At 37.5% G+C, this 19,580-nt stretch overlaps 1 protein-coding gene across 1 annotated transcript in view; it reads right to left on the bottom strand.

Moving 5' to 3' along the window:
- The window catches only part of TMEM229A (transmembrane protein 229A), a 23,150-nt gene extending 3,577 nt beyond the window's left edge, over window positions 1-19,573 (bottom strand). Inside the window, exon 1 of the mRNA XM_029918149.1 lies at window positions 19,501-19,573. Coding sequence (XP_029774009.1) covers window positions 19,501-19,573 — 73 coding nt within the window. The remainder of the gene's footprint in view (window positions 1-19,500) is intronic.
- Window positions 19,574-19,580: the final 7 nt, after the last annotated feature.

The raw sequence follows: 19,580 nt of genomic DNA, 5'->3' as shown, positions 1-19,580 counted from the left end.
TTTTTTTTTTCTTCCGGAGAATAAATAATCTGAGGCTGTTCCTCTGTCCCACTCTCCCCTTACGTTACAGTCTGTGGTTCCTAAATGATTTGTGATTTAGGTAAGAGAAATAGAAGTATGGTGAAAAGAAAAATCGTTAAAGTAATAGCACTTGAATCAAGTCAAAGTAATGACTTATTTATTTATGTATTTTTTGCTTTGTTAGCATGTGGTTTATTTGCAGACTTCTTTGGCAACTGTCAAAGTCAGTGGGTGGAAAATGGCATGCCAGGGACAGAAACTCCAGGTAGCAAGCTCAACAAATCAGTTGCAAAACAAGAGACAGGGTTAGTTGCCCAAGTGACTGAGCGAGTACAATGGAGAGAAATAATAATGTTGTTAAAAAACAAAGTTCAAGTAGTAAATCTGAAGACCTGGCTTCAATCAATGATTCATGAATTGGGCAGCATCCCATTTAACAAACAGAAATGAGCTCCAAGGAGCTGTATGAAGTGGAAGAGGTTTGTAGGCAGAAACATGGAGGGACACAGGAAATTGTTAGTAAAAGACAAGAAAGAATTGTTTTAGGCAAGGTCACTTTCCTTTGGGTGGGGGTTCTATCACGTGAGGTTAGTTCTGATTAGGAAATTCCAGATTGAGTGATTAAAGGTCACATTTCTGTAATTAAGTCTTGGTTTGCTGTCACAGGGGCAAGTGACTCCATACTGAGCCTGTTATTTCTTCTTTTTAAATAAACACTGTAAACATTTTCATGAGCACTTACGATATACAAGATGCTAACTACACTGGGAAAATAGAGGGTTATGAAATGTACTCTCCAAGAAGTGTATAATCTAATTGATATGACAATAATCTATCATACATGTCACAGGGCGCCTGGGTGGCTTAGCTGGTTAAGTGGCTGACTCTTGATTTCACCTCAGGCTATAATCTCATGGTTTGTGAGATTGAGCCCCTCATCAGGCTCTGCACTGACATCCTGGATTCCCTGCATAGGATTCCCTCTGTCTCTGCCCCTCCTGCACTTGTGCTCTCTCTCTTTCTCTCAAAATAAATAATAAATTTAAAAACATATTATTAACAAATCTATCATATCTGTGTAAAGCCTACTTATGATTATTATTAATAACTACTTATGGGCCACCTGGGTGGCTCAGTCGGTTAAGCAGCCGACTTCAGCTCAGGTCATGATCTCACAGTTTGTGGATTCAAGCCCGCATCAGGCTCTGTGCTGACAGCTCAGAGCCTGGAGCCTGTTTCAGATTCTGTCTCTCTCTCTCTCTCTGCCCCTCCCCCACTCGTGCTGTTTCTCTGTCTCAATAATAAATAAAAACATAAACATCAGCTAAGTTGTACTGTAGTTTCCCCTTATTTGCGGTTTCACTTTCCATGGTCCGGAAGCAGACGCTGTCCCTCCTGTCACCGGAAGGTCAGTAATCGCGTAACATTATGTCATTCCCCTCACTTTGTCACATCACACAGACATTTTATCCTTCACATTGTCAGGAGAAGAGGGAGTACGGTACAATAAAATATTTTGAGGGAGAGAAACCACATCGACATAATTTTTATTCCAGTATAATGTTATAATTGTTCAATTTTATTATTGTTGTTAATCTCCTACTGAGCCTAATTCATAAATTAAGCTTTCTCATAGGTAAGTATGTATAGAAAAAAAACAGTATATGTAGTATATATACTCAATACTGTTGGTTTCAGGCATCCACGGGAGTCTTGGAATGTATCTTCTATGGCTAAGGGGGAGGAGAAACTTTTATACATACCAACAAACACATTTCTTTGAGTTACTATTTTACTATACAAACCCAATCCTGGGCCTAATTTGTCAGATACTAAAAACAAATACGCGCATTCTCCATAGCTGCTACTCAAGCAAGAGAGGACTGCATCATCATACAGCACAAATATAGCCATTTAAACATGCATGCAGGGGCACCTGGGTGGCTCAGTCGGTTAAGCCTCCGACTTCGGCTCAGGTCAGATCTCACGTTCGTGGGTTCGAGCCCCGCGTCAGGCTCTGTGCTGACAGCTAGCTCAGAGCCTGGAGCCTGCTTCTGGTTCTGTGTCTCCTTCTCTCTCTCTCTGCCCCTCCCCCTCTATGCTCTGTCTCTCTCTGTCTCAAAAATAAATAAAACATTTAAAAAAATTAAAAAAAAATAAACACACATGCACTGATTCACTACACTAAGCTTGAATTGTTTTCTAATAGTCAATTAAACTTCAAGGGCTCAAGTCGTCTATTTATTTTAATTTTTCTTTTTTTAAACTATTTATTTTTTAGAGAGAGAGAGCATGAGCGAGGAGGGGCAGAGAGAGAAGGAGTCAAGAGAAACCCAAGCGGGCTCTGCACTGTCAGCACAGAGCCCAATAAAGGGCTCGAACTCATGAACTGTGAGATCATGACCTGAGCCAAAATTAAGTTGGTCACGTAATGACTGAGTCACCCATGCACCCCATATTTATTCTAATTTTTCTTAAAGATGACAAGGAAAACCTCAAAAGGCCTAATTCTATTGTTCAGTCTAGTTCATCCCAGGAAATATAGGAAAATCTTTTGTATTAAACAAAATAATTAGATCTTCAGTGTCTGTATTTTTAATCTCAGCACTTGACAACACTTCTGTTTTGTGTACCATACATATCTTATGTATTTTATCAGTCTAATAGGATACATATGACATTTTTGTATATATAGTACACATGTATTTGAAACATGCTAATTTTTTAAATGAGGGAATATATAAGAAAAAGCTTGTGTTTCTCCTTTGTTGTCTATGTAGTGTTCTGCTGAGTGGGGTAGATTACTAAAAATCTCAATGTTCTGGGTCCTTTTTTGAATGTGTTTTTCATCTATCTTAGGAGACATGATGCAAAATATAAATCAACAGCTACAAATCCGTAGCAGAATATGAGGCTATTACCTGTTATTCTGTGTTATTTTTAAATTTTTTGTGATGGCCTCTCCAGTTACACCGCTTCAAAATGTATGAAACTTATAAAAAAAAGTTTTTAAAAAAAGGATAAAAGGAAAAGTTTTTTAAAAAAGGCTCAAGACAGAGGACTGGAAAAAACATTCATTGTATAAATTGTCATTAATTTCTTCACTCATTGCCTCGTTTTAAAAAATGAGTATCTTTTACCATTCTGAAGAGTGAGCCCACCAATGATACCAATCTTTGTTTCTGCTTTATCTTCACATTATTCTTTTGTTCTAAATGCTGGGCTTCCAAAAGGAAAACCGTAGCATGGCTTTAATGATCTGCGATGATTTTATAATTTACAATCCTCACATCAAAATGATCATAAAATGCTTAAAGGCATTTCTCTGTTGGTCTTTGCCACTGCAAACATTAGATACACCTGTAAACCCAGGTGTATCGGGAATTGGTGGGCCTGAGGATGGGGGGAGTTTAAAAGTATGGAACAGGAATCTATAATAAAATAATGTCAGTTTGAGATTCCTTAGGTTAGAAAGCAGCCATTCAATGAATGCTTTGACACATTCTTTGTGGAAAACCTCAGGGACTATGAAGCTGTCAGAGTAACCATGTCTGTAGAGATAAAACAATTCATGTGGAGCCAAGGCTAACCTTACTGGGCTGGCCAGGTTGGCTCCAAATAAGTGCAGACCCCAGAACCTGGTAGTTAGTGTGAGCAGGGAGAGATATGCAAATAAGGAGGATTATCATAATCTTCAGTGAATTGTTGCCTAGTGGCCACAGGGTCATGGGTGTAGTCTTTGAAATGCATGGAATGCCTGAGACCTTTCACTGCACACCAAAAGAACAAAAGGAAAGTGCATGGAGAGCACAGCATTTAGAAGAAGGCTTAAGGGAAGTCCAGTAGGGTAAGGTCTGAATGTAATGACAGAGGAAACTGTAAAAGGCAGCAGCCACATTAACAGTAGAAACAAAAACCTTTCTGATTATGGATCAAATTACACACACACATATAGACACATACACACACCCCTCTTATATACTATAATCATCAAACTAAGAAGGAGGACATCCATCTAAGAAGGTTTGCAATCTCTGAATGCTGGTTTCCTACAAATACCACCAAAATAACCTGTTGCTAAGGCAGAACTGAGTGTGCTGCTTACCACGGTAAGGGAGCTTTCTTCCTTGATAGATTTGATAGCATTTTAGGAAGGATAATGTTGGACAATTTATGAAGCTTTTGGATTCTGTTTTAAGATAGCTTGATTAGAATTAGGTAATGATTACGATATAATGGTTTGGGATTGGTGGACATAGCAAGACGGGTGTTTTGAGGTGAGAGTTTTAAAAAACGTTGAGAATAAATAATAAACTTCTATCTCTTTGGTCCAGAGCTTCCTAGAATAATAAAGTTGCATTGATAAAGACAGTGGAAGTCAAACGCCATGACCATATAGATAATAAGCTTTGGTGGGTATAGGATTTTGGATTTGCACAGTCTAATGGTAAGGACCAGCTGGAATCTGAGGAGAATCATTTGAGTAAGGACAGGTAAAGGTAATGAAGGAGCAGGATTGACATTGAATTTAGCTAAAATGACACTCATCCCAGTGGAGGGCAGGGGAAGGAAAAGAGGCTGATTGACAGTTGGATAAAAACACAGATGGGTAAAATCTTTGTATGCAAATGACTGTAGTTTCATTTACTTTATGTATATTGTTTTTAAATTTCTTTTGTTATATACTATAGTTTCAAATTAAAGAATTCTCTAAAAAATGTTTATTTATTCATTCATTCATTTACTTGTTTGGAGAGAATGAGGGAGCTGGGGAGGGGCAGAGAGAGGGGAGAGAGAGAGTCTCATTCAAGCAGGCTGTATGGAGCTCAGTCCCAGGACTGTGAGATCATGACCTGAGCTAAAATCAAGAGTCAGATGCTTAACCTACTGAGCCACCCAGGCATTTCTAAAGAATTCTTGTTAGATGTTCCTTAAACATCTGGGAGAACAAATAAACCATCAAGGGGCAACTAACAGATTATTAGTGCTCGTGGACAAGTGTAGAAAGGTCAAATAGAGCATGTAAACTTTTTTGAAAATGCCACCCTTGAGGAAATTTTTCCTAGTGTTCCCATTGAACGTCTTTACAAAGCTCCTTCTTTTTAACTGTACTCTTTTTACTCCTCTTTCTGATAATCTGAATTTGTAACTCCTCCTGGTAGCCCTTTATGTACTTTTATATTGTCTATTTGAATTTCAGGCCTTTTTTCTGTCCCAGAAATTTCTTAGAGCGCTTAGTTTTCGCCAGGAAACTGCCTCAGCTGAGGATTATTTCTGAGATTTCACTGAGTGGGGCTCTTAAGGAATAGACTTTGAATAGAGGTATTAATTCACAAAGCTTATAGAAAAACCAAAACAGTAACAAGTTGTTTTGGGAAAGCTTGCTTAAAAAAATAAAATTTCACTCCGAGCAATATTCAAATCAGAAATACTCCCTTTGTGTAATCTTTGCCAGTGCCTCATTTTGAATGCCCAAGGAAACTACTTTTCCCTCCCCAGTTAATTCCATTCTTTCTTCAAAAAAAGCAGCTTATTTTGAATAATACTACTTGAGTCCATTGGTTAGTGTTTATTGGTAACAGAGAGCATCACTGTTATGGATACTACTTAACGTGTCCCTACATGTTAGCTGTGTACTTCACGTGTATTATCAGTATTTCATATAACTGTTCTCTTATTTTTTAACAGATATTTGAAACTTAGGCTCTGAAAAAAATTACTTGCTCAAGTTCTCTGTTAATAAATCAGAAGCCAAGCTATGAAGTCATTTCCACTTAACACCAAAGCTCATTTGTGATACACTTATCTCTTATGATCTCACATTAAAGTCATCTTGAATGAGCTGAAGTTGCAGATTAAATAAAAAAAGATCAGTTGTTTATAGTTCTAGTGGGCATTAATTTATGAATCCCTAACCCCTCCCCAGCTACTATATCTCTTTGGTTATCATGCATTTTATTTTAATCATTAATCTATATGGTCATTTCATATCCTTTGTTACTGCTGTTCAATACATTTATTTGTTTATTTCCCCTGCCTTTCCTTCCAGGTTTCCTTACAAAATAGTAAATGGATATTTATTTGTACAAATGTGGCTAAATGATTTAGTGTAGAATAGAAGACAGAGGTCAGGAGAGCCTGGGTGGCTCAGTTGGTTAACGGTCCAACTCTTGATTTTGGCTCAGGTCATGTTCACATGGTTTGTTAGATTGAGTCCTGCATCAGGCTCTGTGCTGGCAGCATGGAGCCTGCTTGGGATTCTCTCTCTCTCCCTCTCTCTCTGCCCTTACCCTGCTCTTGCTCTCTTCCTCTCTCTCTCTCTCTCAAAATAAATAAATAAACATGAAAAAAAAGATAGAGGTCAGATAATGGGAAAATAAGTATGGAATGCAAATGTATTACTGTGGGCTGTGAGTCCATGTTTCCAGATATTGAAGTTCAACAAAATCACAGCCTACTGTTGCAGTGAACACCCCTATTCGTGGTTACCTTGGTCTGATGCAGCACAGTGGCTTAACCAATAGATTTGCGTGAGTTCATCTAGTGAACCAAGTCCATGTGTACCTGGTCTCCAAAACCTACATGTGTATGATATTTTAATACATTTCATAGTTTCACAACTACTTATGGAACTCCTTAACTTTTTTTCAGTCATTATCTCATTTTGTCCTCAATCTTGCGACAACAGAGCTATCTTTATAATTCATACTTATCAGGTAAAACCAGAAAATGCAACCTGCTAAAACTCACACACTGTTAATGGCAGGGTTATTTCTCATTTCAAATCCCAAAGCTCCTTTCCAGACTACACTCCCCATCTTACAAAATGTCTCCAGCCCTATTGAGGGTTCCAAGTGCCCACCCCAGCTATGTGAAACAAGTTCACTGATCGGGGCTCAGAAGAGAGCAATCATTTTCACTTAAATTCTAGAACACAGATGAAGGAGACCCCAGTCAGTGCCATCGGCCAATAGCCTAGATTTTAGACCCTCCGGTGAGGGTGCAGTTCATAGAACTCAGTGTACTGATTGTCTTTCTTAGCAAGGCTGCTAGTTCTGTTTCCTGTCCCCTGGTGACTACCTAGTGATTTTCTTCATTGACTGTAGTTATTCAGCCTGACCCATGTGGCCAAGTTTCTTCTGTGAGTGGTCATGCTGGTGACACATTGCTTTCATCTGTGGTTATGACTGCCACAGCTCTTGCTTTAGAGAATATACATTTCTTATATATATATATCCCATGTACATTTTATTTATAATAACTAAATATAAACATATACCTAATTATATTTTTCTTCATTCAGCAAATAGTTATGGAGCACTTATGTATAATACCTTAGTGCCAAGCCTTGGACATAAAAAAAATGAATATAGAAAAGCCTACCCCTCTTGAAGTTTCAAGTATAGCTTACTACAAAAGATGTGCTTGCCTACTGAATAAATTAGAAATAAAATAAGTAAAACAAGTACACATCCCCCATGAGACCACAACCCATAGATAACCACTGTTAATATTCTGGTATGTAGCCTTTCAACAATATTATAGTATCACCAGGAGGAGAGTACATTATGCATTCCTTTTGTAATGTATAATTTGCCCTTGTCACTTATTGGTGATTAGGAAACATTTTTCCATTTGATATATTCTGCTACATCATAGGTTATGATGACAACCGATTCCTTTGTATAGATAGCCCATAATTTGGTTAGCCAATCCCCAATTTTTTGCCAGTTAAGTTGTTTCCAAAAAATTTTGCTGATATGGGCTTCTATGTGACAAGCATTCCCCTAATTATCTTTTTCACATAGACGTATTTATATACTGAGGCTACATACCTTAAAGTTCAAGTGGACAATCAAAATTATACACATTTTTAGGCTTTGGCTATCACTAAATAGCCCACCAGAAGCCTTGCTGGAAACTCGGAATCCTTTTATAGAACAAATATTTCCTTCTGATGGGTCTAGGGAGTCATGGCTAGTGGGAGGTTGGTCTATGTAGAATCTTGGTGTTGAGAATGTATGTTTGGGGTGTGCTACATGATGGGTTGTACTGATTGGATAGTAATAAAGATACTTCTGAAAAAAATCTGATGTGATTAAATAAAACAAATGTATTATTTTGAATGATACACTGTTACTTCTATCTCTCCATGTGTAAAATTCCATTGCTCATCTCTCCTTCTGAAACAGACACCTCCCTTCCTCCAACCCTTGATATCCTCAGATGTATACATACACACATTTTTGTGCCATTTATGCCATAACCAAAGCATGATTGTTATGCTCAAGCATCTCACCATCTAGTGAGGGGGGCAGAAAAATAAATACAGACCACAAAACTGAATAATACAAATTATGACAGAAGAAAAGCCTGAATGTATTTGCACACACAGGAGGGAAACCTAACTCTAATTAGGAAAAACTTATCTTTTAGGACCTTCCTGTTGTTCCAGTATACTAACCTTGACTCCTTAATATCTCCCAGCCCTCATATTCAGTGGTTATTGTCTATTTATATTCTCCAGTATCTCTTTTGAAACATTTTTCTACTTTATTATCTCCTTTGCATTTCCAGTGCTATCACCGTTGCTCAGACCACATCACCTCAGCCAGGACTATTCCAACAACATGTTAACTGATGTACTCAGCATAAGTTTCTTTATCCTTCTCTAATCTATCTTGGGTAGATTGCTATCCGTATAGCCACCCTAAACCATGACTTTGAATATTTCATTACCCTCATCAAAAACTTTCAAAAGATTTCCTTGAATTATAGTAGAACACCCAAGTTCCTTTTCTTGATCATCAAGATCAAATAGTGATCTACTTTTCCACCCTTATTTCTTGTACTCATCTTCAGTAACCTTCATCAGACCCCCTCTTACTTCAGAAGACCCTATCCATTTTCCAAGACCTGCGTGTATTAATATCCTTTATAAAGCTGGGCTAGACTTCACCTGCTTGACATATTCTGGTTACTGGTGTATCACCTTGAACAATTTCATCATGTACTGCTTTTATTGTTACCCCGAATTTTCAAAATGTCTCATGTCTATGTTTTGTCATATTGAAAACTCATTTGAATTACAAATACTGTCAGCACCTCTGTAGCTCCTAGCACAGGAACTTACACAGAGAAGAGATCATTCAATCTCTATGGATTCTGACGTTGATTTAAATGAGCTGCTGTTGGGACAGTCTTGATCTTTATTGATTAGGTCATATAAATAAAGTCTAGTAATAATGATATGATCTAGGTCATGTGTATTTCTCCAACCCTTCCATATTTTAATTTAATCATCAGAGCTGAAAACATCTAACTGAGCTCCAGCAAGCACTTTTCTTCCATCTCTTCATCCTTTCCCCTTGCTAAGGAATGCCAGGGAGGAGAACACTTCTTTCTTTCTTACCACCATACTGCATAAATCCTTCTGTTATGGACTCTCTTTCCTAGGAATCTTTTTGTAGAAAATTATGGTGAAGGAAGGCAGAAAGGAAGAAGGAAGGGAAAATATGTGGAAATGGAGAGAGCAGGTGTGACTGTATCTGGCCCTCCCACAATCCTTATTCTCACACATGGCAGACATAAGTATTGCAACATATTTTTCCAGTCAGTCCAGTTTTGCCTTTGAATCCCATTCCATGGAATGATACAGGAAGATGTCATCAGTCAACAGGAGCTGGCAAGAAAAATGGACTGTACTTGGCATTCCCATTCTAGAATGTACATTCATGTCATTCATGTCTGTTTGGATAAATTAGATATATGGTAATTTGCATTTATATACATATGTTCTCATGATTGGGGTAATTGTTTATTCTATAAAAGTTCTCTCCCTAGTAAGCAAATCTTTGCAGTAGAATTTTTAGAGATCACAAAGTTTCCTAGTACATTAAATGTGTTATTGAGTTACACACAACTGTTTTTTAATATATTATGGCATGAGGTGAGTTCTTTTTTGTGTTTAAGGTTTTAAAAAATCATTGTTAGGAGCCAGAATAAACAATAGCAAATGAATGGGTGAGCATTTGTGTAACATTCTTAAATTTTCAATTTTCAGCATTGAGTTTCAACAAATGTATTAAAATATCAGGTATTTATTTTATATCAGGGATATGGGCTCAGTCAATACAGTTCTTTATAGACAGTAGTTTATAATCTACAGCATGCTTTCATACTCGTTGTTCTCATAGGTTCCTTGAAATATTGTGTGATGGTTAAGAAATACCATTTACTGGTATGGAAATTCCAAAATATGTAAATAATATTTCAAGAGTTAAAAGAACTCTTGGGGAGGGTTGGGGTAGATGATTTTTAAATTTAGACTTTATTTAATTTAAAAAGCAAATAACATTGTGTGTCACCTATACTTTGATAAAAAAAATCCAGTATTTTCATATCTTCAACATTTGTAAGGTATGAAAGGCTATGCAGAGAAAATTTCCATCTGATATCTGTCTCTTACCCACACATTTTCCTTTGGAGCTATATTGTTAGCTTAATATTAATTTTTTGGTTATCTATCCAGAGATATTCTATGCATATACTAATGAATAGAAGCCTCTTTATCATTTTTTATGTGGATGCTAATATACTGTGTATTTTGTTCCTCAAAAAATTAAAATAGAAATACCATATGATCCAATAATTCCACTATTAGGTATTTACCCAAAGAAAATGAAGACACTAATGTGAAGAGATATGCTAGGTGAAATAAGTCAGTCAGAAAAAGACAGGTATCATATGTTTTCACTCATATGTGGATCATGAGAAACTTGACAGAAGACCATGGGGGAGGGGAAGAGAAAAAATAGTTTCAAACAGAGAGGGAGGCAAACCATAGGAGATTCTTTAATACAGAGAACAAGCTGAGGGTTGATGGGGGCAGCAGAGGGGAGGGGAAGAGGGGAAAATGGGTGATGGGCATTGAGGAGGGCATTTGTTGTGATGAGCACTGGGTGTTATATGTAAGTGATGAATCATGGGAATCTTCTCCTGAAGCCAAGAGCACACTGTATACACTGTATATTAGCTAACCTGACAATAAATTATATTTAAAAAAGATATATGCTTCCCTATGTTTACTGCATAATTATTTATGATAGACATATCATGGAAGTAACCTCAGTCCATGGACAGATGAATGGATAAGATGTCACACACACACACACACACACACACACACACACACACACACACACAAACACTGGATGCAGCCATAAAAAGGATGAGATTGTGCCATCTGAGACAAGACGGATGGACCTAGAGGGTATTACACTGAGTGAAATAAGTCATGCTGAGAAAGACAAATACCATATGATTTCATTCATTTGTAGAATCCAATAAAAGAATAAACAAGCAAAAAGCAGAATCACTCCTATAAATGCAAAGAACAAAGTGATGATTGCCAGAGAGGAGGGTGTTGGAGGATGAGCAAAATGGAGTACGGGGAGTGGAAGATACAGTCTTCCAATTATGGATGAATAAGCCATGGGAATAAAAGGCACAGCATAAGGAATACAGTCAATGGTATTGTAGGAACATCGTACGGTGACAGATGGTAGCTATGCTTGTGGTGAACATTGCATAACGTATAAACATTTCGAATCACTATGCTGTGATCACCAATGGGACATTGTGTGTCAGCTATACTAAAAAAAAAATGCTACATTATAAAAGCCTTGAACACAAGATCATTCACAATGTGGGGGTATATGACTTAAGGATATAGACGTGGAACTCTTAGGTGAAAGGATGTATATGGTGATAATTTTGAAAGATACGGCCAAATTCTTAGCCTAGGATGGAGCCCAGTGTAGGGCTCTACTCGGGGTGAGATCCACAACCCTGGGATCATGACCTGAACCAAAATCAAGAGTCAGACGCTCAACTAACTGAGCCATTCAGGCACTGACATGCAGTAAATTATGTATTATGTATTAGGGAAATTCATTCTTTGTGTGGTGCACAACACCTTTGGATCTAAATTTCATGTTCCTACCATTATATTAAACAAATAAACAAAAAATTATTTTCAATGACAGTGTCTCCAGAACTTGTAAATCTTTCATATTATTTATCTATTTGCATGTAATGATACTCCCTTTGTTTCTTTCCTGTAAGATTATTTCATCTCTGTAATTAATTTAGTGTTGATGAATTTCAACTTCCCTCAATTTTTCTTATATCTGAAATATCTTCAGAATAACTTCCAAAATTCTAACCTTACCTCTGAGTATTCATTCTTAGCAGAAGGCATTTCCTTTTTCTGATTTTTTAACCCAAATATCTGGGAAAAAATTAACTTACAAACTTCTAAGTATAGAATGTCACAGTAGCATAGATATTTCTTTTGAATCTGTTTGGGCACCTGATTTTTCTGGGGGTGTGTGATAGCAAGTTGCATTCCCTGAGCTCACTCGTCTTCATATGTAACCCATGGCAATTGTGGTGTGCTGAATTTACCTCTGGAACATGGTGTACCTCCCTCTTACTCCGTCTGTTCCAGAAAGAAACTATTGCACCGCTTTTTCCCATGCCCTCCTGTCCACGGATGAATTTTAGTGGATTATGGTTAGCCAAATACCAATTCTGAAAACATAAAGAACAGATTGTCATTGACAAACTCTTTGTTTTCAAGTTATTTATGTGGCTTTTCAGCAATAACACAAAGCTCTCTTTGTCTCTGAAAAACAGAAAGAACTTCTTAACTCACCAAGTATTTAAATCTACTCAATATGATGGGTGGGCTAATGCGTGAATCCTGGCCTGGTACAAAGCCATCGCTGTGAAAAACTCGTTCTGAAGCCGTATATGCTGCTCAGTGTGCCACCATGAACGGTACTTAGGTAGAAGATTGAGAGGAATTAAGGAATATTTAAAGATTTAGAGTGGGAATAATTCAAGTAGTTGGGAAATTAAGTCTATAAAGAAAGGCATAAGGACACAGTTATTTAGTCTGCAAAAGAGAAGTTTCCAGAAAACTTTAATAATGTGTTTCTAGGTCATACTATAAAAATAGAAAGAATGGTGCTTATGTGGTCCTTATTTGGGGATAAGGGAAAATGAGCACATAAGTGAGGAGGAAGAATATAGGTAAGAATATACTCATTTGAAAAATAAGGATGTGCTCATTTCTCTACATATATTATAGTTTAATACAAAGTTTCTCTACATATATTATAGTTTAATACAAAGTTAAAAAAAAAAGGAACGACTGATTTTTTGTCTGTGTGGGATCTCTTTGGAATGGTCAGAGAGCTAGACTGTTCAAGCTTAGTGATAACGAGTATGGCCCCTGTCATCAGAGTTCTTGGATTAAATTCTAGTTCCACTTTTTTTTTTTTTATGTTTATTTTTGAGACAGAGACAGGATGCGAGTGGGGAGGGGTAGAGAGGGAGGGGGAGACACAGGATCCAAAGCAGGCTTCAGGCTCTGAGCTATCAGCACAGAGTCCCATGCAGGGCTTGAACTCAGGAACTGTGAGATCATGACCTGAGCTTAAGTTGGTGCTTGGTGCTCGACGGACTGAGCCACCCAGGCGCCCTTTCCTAGTTCCACTGCTTCCTGTTTGGGTGACCCTGGGAAAACCTCTCTCATTTCTCTTAGCAGCATTCCTCACTTCTAAATTAGGTATAATGATACTGTTGTTATGAGGATTCCATGAGATAATGTATATGTCGTGGTTATGATTTGGGTTTTGTTTTGAAAGGCAGAACATCCAAATATTAGGGGTTTAAACAAGAGACACATTACTTTTGTCTCATGAATAATTCTCACTAGGTGCCTGGGGCTGATGCGATGCCACACAGGTCCTGGTATGCAGGCACTAGCTAGCATGGTGCTGTACTACGGACGACTTCCATCTCTAAGTATCTATCTATCTTAGCCATCTGGTGGTTGTCTGCATTCTGGCAACAAGGGTAAGGAAGAGGCTTTTTTGAGAACACTTCCTTTTCCGGGCAATTGGTCAGAATTTAGTTGCATAATGACATCTAGCCAAGGAAGGTTGGGAAGCATAGTCTTTTTCCAAGTTGCCTTGTACCCAGCCACAAATCATGGGTTCTCTTAGTGTAGATAAAGGGGAATACAGTTGTTGAGGGAGGACCAATATTTAGAAATGGCTACCGACTTCTGCTATAGAGTATCAACTGCTTAGCACAGACTCTAACAATAAATAAAAACTCTTAACATTGCTATCATTGCAAACTCAGATTAATATATCCAGTATCCCATGAGCTATTTTCATGTGGATGTTCCACAGGCAATACCAACTCAACATTTCTAAAAATGAAGTCATTCTATCACTCATTATTCCTGTTTCCCCACTGTTTTCCCTTTCAGAGGTCTTTCCTAGTCTTGGCTAATGGCTTCACCATCTATTCATCTTGGAGTCTTTCTCTGCTACCTCTTTTGCTTCACTCACTACATCTAATTAGTTTTGAAGATCTACCAGTTCTCCTTAGGAAATGTCCCTTGGATATAGCCTTTTTTCTCTACCCTCACTATTCATTACTTTAACTTCACCACTCTTTAGAATGGCTGTTGGGGTCCTACCTACTCTGACTCCCAATTTGACTACATAAGCATCTAGTTTTATATGTTGCAATCAAATATATGTTATACATTGTGCGCTTTGTATCTTTATAATCTGCATCTAAAAAAAAGATAAAATACAGGATATTCACCAAACACCTCCAATGATAATATTATTGCTCCTTATGTTGCAGATCAGGAAATAGTCTCAGAATAGTTAGTATTTTCCCACTGTCTTGGGGCAACTAAATGGAAGAGCTGGAATCTGAACCCATATCTGTTTCTCAACACTGAACCTTTTCTACATTATCAGACACTTGGAAATTAAGGCTAAATTCAGTTTGAAATTCCAATGGCTATGATTTCAGGGGGACTAAAAGAAAAAATGTCAGCTGGTATTGAAACTGGTGTCTGTCAAATTTATGAATGCTTTAACGTATTCAGATTCCCTCTTTTCTTCCCTCAGAATAAGTGCTTGTAATTCGAATCAAACTAACACTAAATTATTTCCTTTTTGAATTATAACCAATCATTTCCCAGATAATTAAAAAAAGGCATTCTCTAATATCTCATTCTTTGTTTGTATACAGTACAATGTGGTTATTATAATGACTGAGAATCCAGGTCTAACAATAATGAAAATAATAAAAAGAATTTACTGTGTACATATTATGTGTCCAATGTGCTAAATGACCCATATATAATTTCATTTAACCCATTCAACAGTCATGTAATTGTTGCCCCAGGGGGCATTTGGCAGTCTGGAGGGAATTTGATTGTTCCAAGGGTGGGTGTATTGCCATCTAATGAATAGAGGCCATATTTGATGAGAAATATTTTGCAAAGCACGGGACAGCTCCTTACAACAGAGAACTATGTGGTCCAAAATGTCAGTAGTGCAGAAGTGAGACACCAAGCTGTCAAGTATTATGACTTCTGTATTATAGATGGAGAAAGCTCAGAGAGGTTAAATGACTCGTCCAAGGTTATGTAGCCTATAAATGAGACAGCCAGGCCTGCAACCTAGATATATTTAGCTCAGAGTCCATGTTTTCCCCGATAGAGAGGCAAAGAGAATTTCAGTTGAGAGAAGGTGAAGATTAGTATATATACCAACAACATAAAATTATTTTAAGGGATAATTAAATGAAAATACATGATTGTTAAGTGGAGTGTTTAGCAAAAGCTTCTGACCTTACCATGAACCTGAAGTTAGTGTCTGGAGTGCTTGGCATAGAGGAGTAGAGCTGTAATCAGAAAAAACGGAATCATTTTTTCTTTCATTTAATCACTTTCTTTTTTGTCTCTGAAAATGTTGTGGCTGGATGTTGAAGCTTAAAAAAAAAGACATGGGCAACCAGATAAAGTTATTCAGGTTTCCAGGAAAGAAGATCATCAAAAAATGTTCCATCATGGCTTCACTAAAAATAGACACATTATAATGGATGCAAAATTAACACCAAAAAAGGCTTGGTATTATGGTGGTAAACTGCCTGAAATGCTAAACAATATTTTAAATGAGTTAATTGTAGTTTAGAAAGTATAAATGATTTGGCTTATTAAAAAAACAGGACTGCCTGCTTATAGGCTTATTTGAAAGCTCATGTGAGCAATTTACAGAGACTGAACCTACATATTTTAGATTTTTGTCAACAAAGAAGAAAAAAGACTTCTCTGAACCATATCCATAGTATTTCCATAGTAGCAAGTGGCAATGGCTATATGGAACTTGAAGAAGTCAGATATTACCCCTATATTGTGGAAATTCAGGGGACAGGTAGAATAGTGATGTTTCCAACTGTAAGGCAGAGTATGGCTTTGAAGATGATGTATTTAGGCCAAGAAGATTTCAAATATAATTCCCTGATCTAGCTAGATAAGTTTGTGGTGCCCAACCAAGCATTTCCAGAAGATCTGATAACTTATCTTTCAGAGTATTTACCAACATCATTACTTTTGCTTATTATCTGTTTCCTCTAGACTGTAAGCTTTGGGAGGACAGGATTTGTGTCTAATTTTTACAGTGTTAGAGATTTCCTTAATGAATTCTTGAAGGTACAAGAGTTTTCTTTTCAGACATAGGTAGTTTAGTTAAAAAGGATTTGCAGATAACACAAAAGGGCACCTCCATGGGGGTAAGAAGATATATAAGTAATTCATGTACCCAGAGAGATGAAAACTGAGAGGATAAAAGAAAAAGGGCATAGACTGAAATAAAAAGCAGAATAAGAAGCTAAAGGTAGATTCCCAAGAAACATTCCTAGTGATTAGGCCACAAGAAAACAAAGCCCTATTTAAAGATATTTTTTTGACCCCACCATAGCTCATAGCATAGGAGATGAGCAGGGATGCCAATGCTTCCTCTCTCCTCCACCTAGATTATGCAGTTCTCACCTCCTCCAGTTGAGATGTACTCAAGAAAAAGAAATGACTTCATGGCTATTTTGACAGTGACTTTTACTGTGTGTTGAAGAGGGTCATGAGCAAAGATGACCATGAGTTAGCTCTCCAGCTGGACCTGGGCAATCAGAGGCTCCTCACCGCCTCCCCTCCCCTTGGACATTCTGCTCACTGTTTCCATAGTGGGAGTTGTTTCCAAGGATGTAGCCATCAGAGAGTACTGTGCTGTTCAGACCGTCTAGACTGGATATGTGACTATTCAAGATTCTGGAGGACAGGTCCAGAGATCTACTGTCTTGTTGCCACCCAAGACAAGCCTTGTATAAAGTTCCCTTGCTTATTAAGCCTGCCACCTACCCATCTGGAGGTGGTCTTCCTCTTCGTGGCCTCTTCTTGCCCACTGTGTCTTTTCGTTTTGAAGTGAATGCACCCAGAATGTAAATAGTTACTCTTGAGCAAGTTTTGATAGCTTTTGATATTTGCAATAATAAAAAATTTTAAACTTTTTGATCCCTTAAGAAAATTTTGCTTAAATAAGTTATAGGTACATTTCTGCTTGTTGGAAAATATTTTAAAATTTATTTCATAAAAACTTGGTGACTTATTTATAATATATTATTAGAATAACCTAATGCTTTGAGGAAAAAAAGCATGATGAGCACATGGAACTGAATTGAGGTATTCTATACTACAGATCACTTGCAAAATCAAGTCCGTGAGGAAACAACGTCTTGGAGCTTCTGAAATACATAAATAGGGAGAAGTCACTGAAAGGTGAATTGTAATAGAAGAGTAATTGGAACATCTCCATCTTAGCCTGCCCAATGTATTAGAGCTACCCGAGATGTTGTTTTCACTGACTGTCATCTAGGTTTAGAAAAAGCATAATGAGTCCAAGTAATTATGGCCGCAGCTAAATCTTGTAAAAGAATAGAGTTCAGGGGGTACACACTTTGATGAGTGATGCATTTTATAAGCCAGGGGTAATTGCCATGGCTGAACTTCGGTGTGCCAGAGAGCTTTTCTCTTCTCTATGCAACAGACTTGCCGTTGGCCATTCTTAATATCAGAATCTTGTCAAACCTAATTTTGCTTAAGAAAAACCTGTGCTTTGGAGTCATGAAGTGACTTGTTCAGGATCACATAATTTACTGGTTGCTCAGATAAATCTCCAGTTTAGATGTCTGGCCTCCCAGATTAGTTCTCTTTCTCTTACACTATGAATCCTCTATAATGTACCAAAGAGTGACTAAAAGAAAGAGAGATGAGTACATTCCCACTCTGTGGATTATAAGAAAAAAGTATGTGCTGTTTGGTGGGCTATAAAACACTTATCTTAAAAACAAACAAACAAACAAAAATCAACCTTTATGGAATTTTTAAGTGCAGATCCACATTAAAGTTTAAAGTCCAAGGAATCTTGATGATAACATTTAAAAAATAATAATGACGTGATCTCACAGTTGGTGAGTTCAAGCTCTGTGATGGGTTCTGTACTGATAGCTTGGAGCCTGGCGCCTGCTTCAGAGTCTGTGTCTCTGTCTCTGTCTGCCCCTTCCCTGCTCTCTCTCTCTCTCAAAAATAAACTTTAACATTTTTTTAAAAATTAAAAAAGATTAAAATGAAAAATATTCTGAAATAACAGATTAAATACACACTAATAGCATGATAATGTATAGCTCACATAATTTCAAGTATGGCCAAAAAAATGTTAATAGTATAGCTAAGGAATTTAGTATCTTTTGTGTATGCATGTTTTATGCATATAAATAGGGAAAACAGAAATAAAAACAAACCTTAACATGTAGCTCCAAAAAGAATAGCCCAGAAATATTTTGAAATCTGAAGTACACGGCCCCCATTATGGGCGATAGCTCAGCATTTTCTCTGAAGATATCTCGGTGTAACTTAACTAAGATTTAGAAAAAGAAATGTATAGGGGAGCCTGGGTGGCTCAGTATGACTTGGGTGACTCAGATTAAGCATCTGACTTGGACTCAGGTCATGATCTCATAGTGAGTTTCAACCCCGTGTTGGGCTCTGTGCTGATAGGCTCAGAGCCTGGAGTCTGCTTCGGATTCTGTGTCTCCCTCTCTCTGGCTCTCTCTGCCCCTCCCCCTGCTCACACTCTGTGTCTCTCAGAAAATAAGTAAACTTAAAAGAAATGTCTAAAACATTAGGAGTATACACAAAGAAAAGCCAGCAAATCCATTCTATTTCACCCTATAAAATAGGAAAAGCAAAGGGTCTGTTTTGCTGCCCTTTTAAATGGGACACCTGATCACAAAAGCTGAAAGGAAAAGAGTCCTAAGATGGGAAAACACCCAAAGGAATTACCTCCTGTTTCATGTAGGCCCATGTGTTAGTTTTCTATCACTGCTGTAACAAATACCACAAACATGGTGAAGCAAAACAAAAATCTATTTTATACCTCAGTAGGTTGGAAGTATGACATGGGTCTTCCTGGGTTAAAGTCAAGGTGTCAACAGGAGTGTATCCACCTCTGAGTTTCCAGGGGAGACTCGGTTTCTTGAGGTTACCCACATTTTTGGCATCTTCCTCCATCTCCAAAGCCAGCCATGTTGCTTCTCTCTGACTATTCTTCCTCGTCATCTCCTCT

The sequence above is a fragment of the Suricata suricatta genome, chromosome 2 (genome assembly GCF_006229205.1).
Source record: "Suricata suricatta isolate VVHF042 chromosome 2, meerkat_22Aug2017_6uvM2_HiC, whole genome shotgun sequence".
NCBI classification, from domain to species: domain Eukaryota; kingdom Metazoa; phylum Chordata; class Mammalia; order Carnivora; family Herpestidae; genus Suricata; species Suricata suricatta.
The sequence above is the reverse complement of the archived record's forward strand: the minus strand, read 5'-3'. Positions and strand labels throughout refer to the sequence as shown.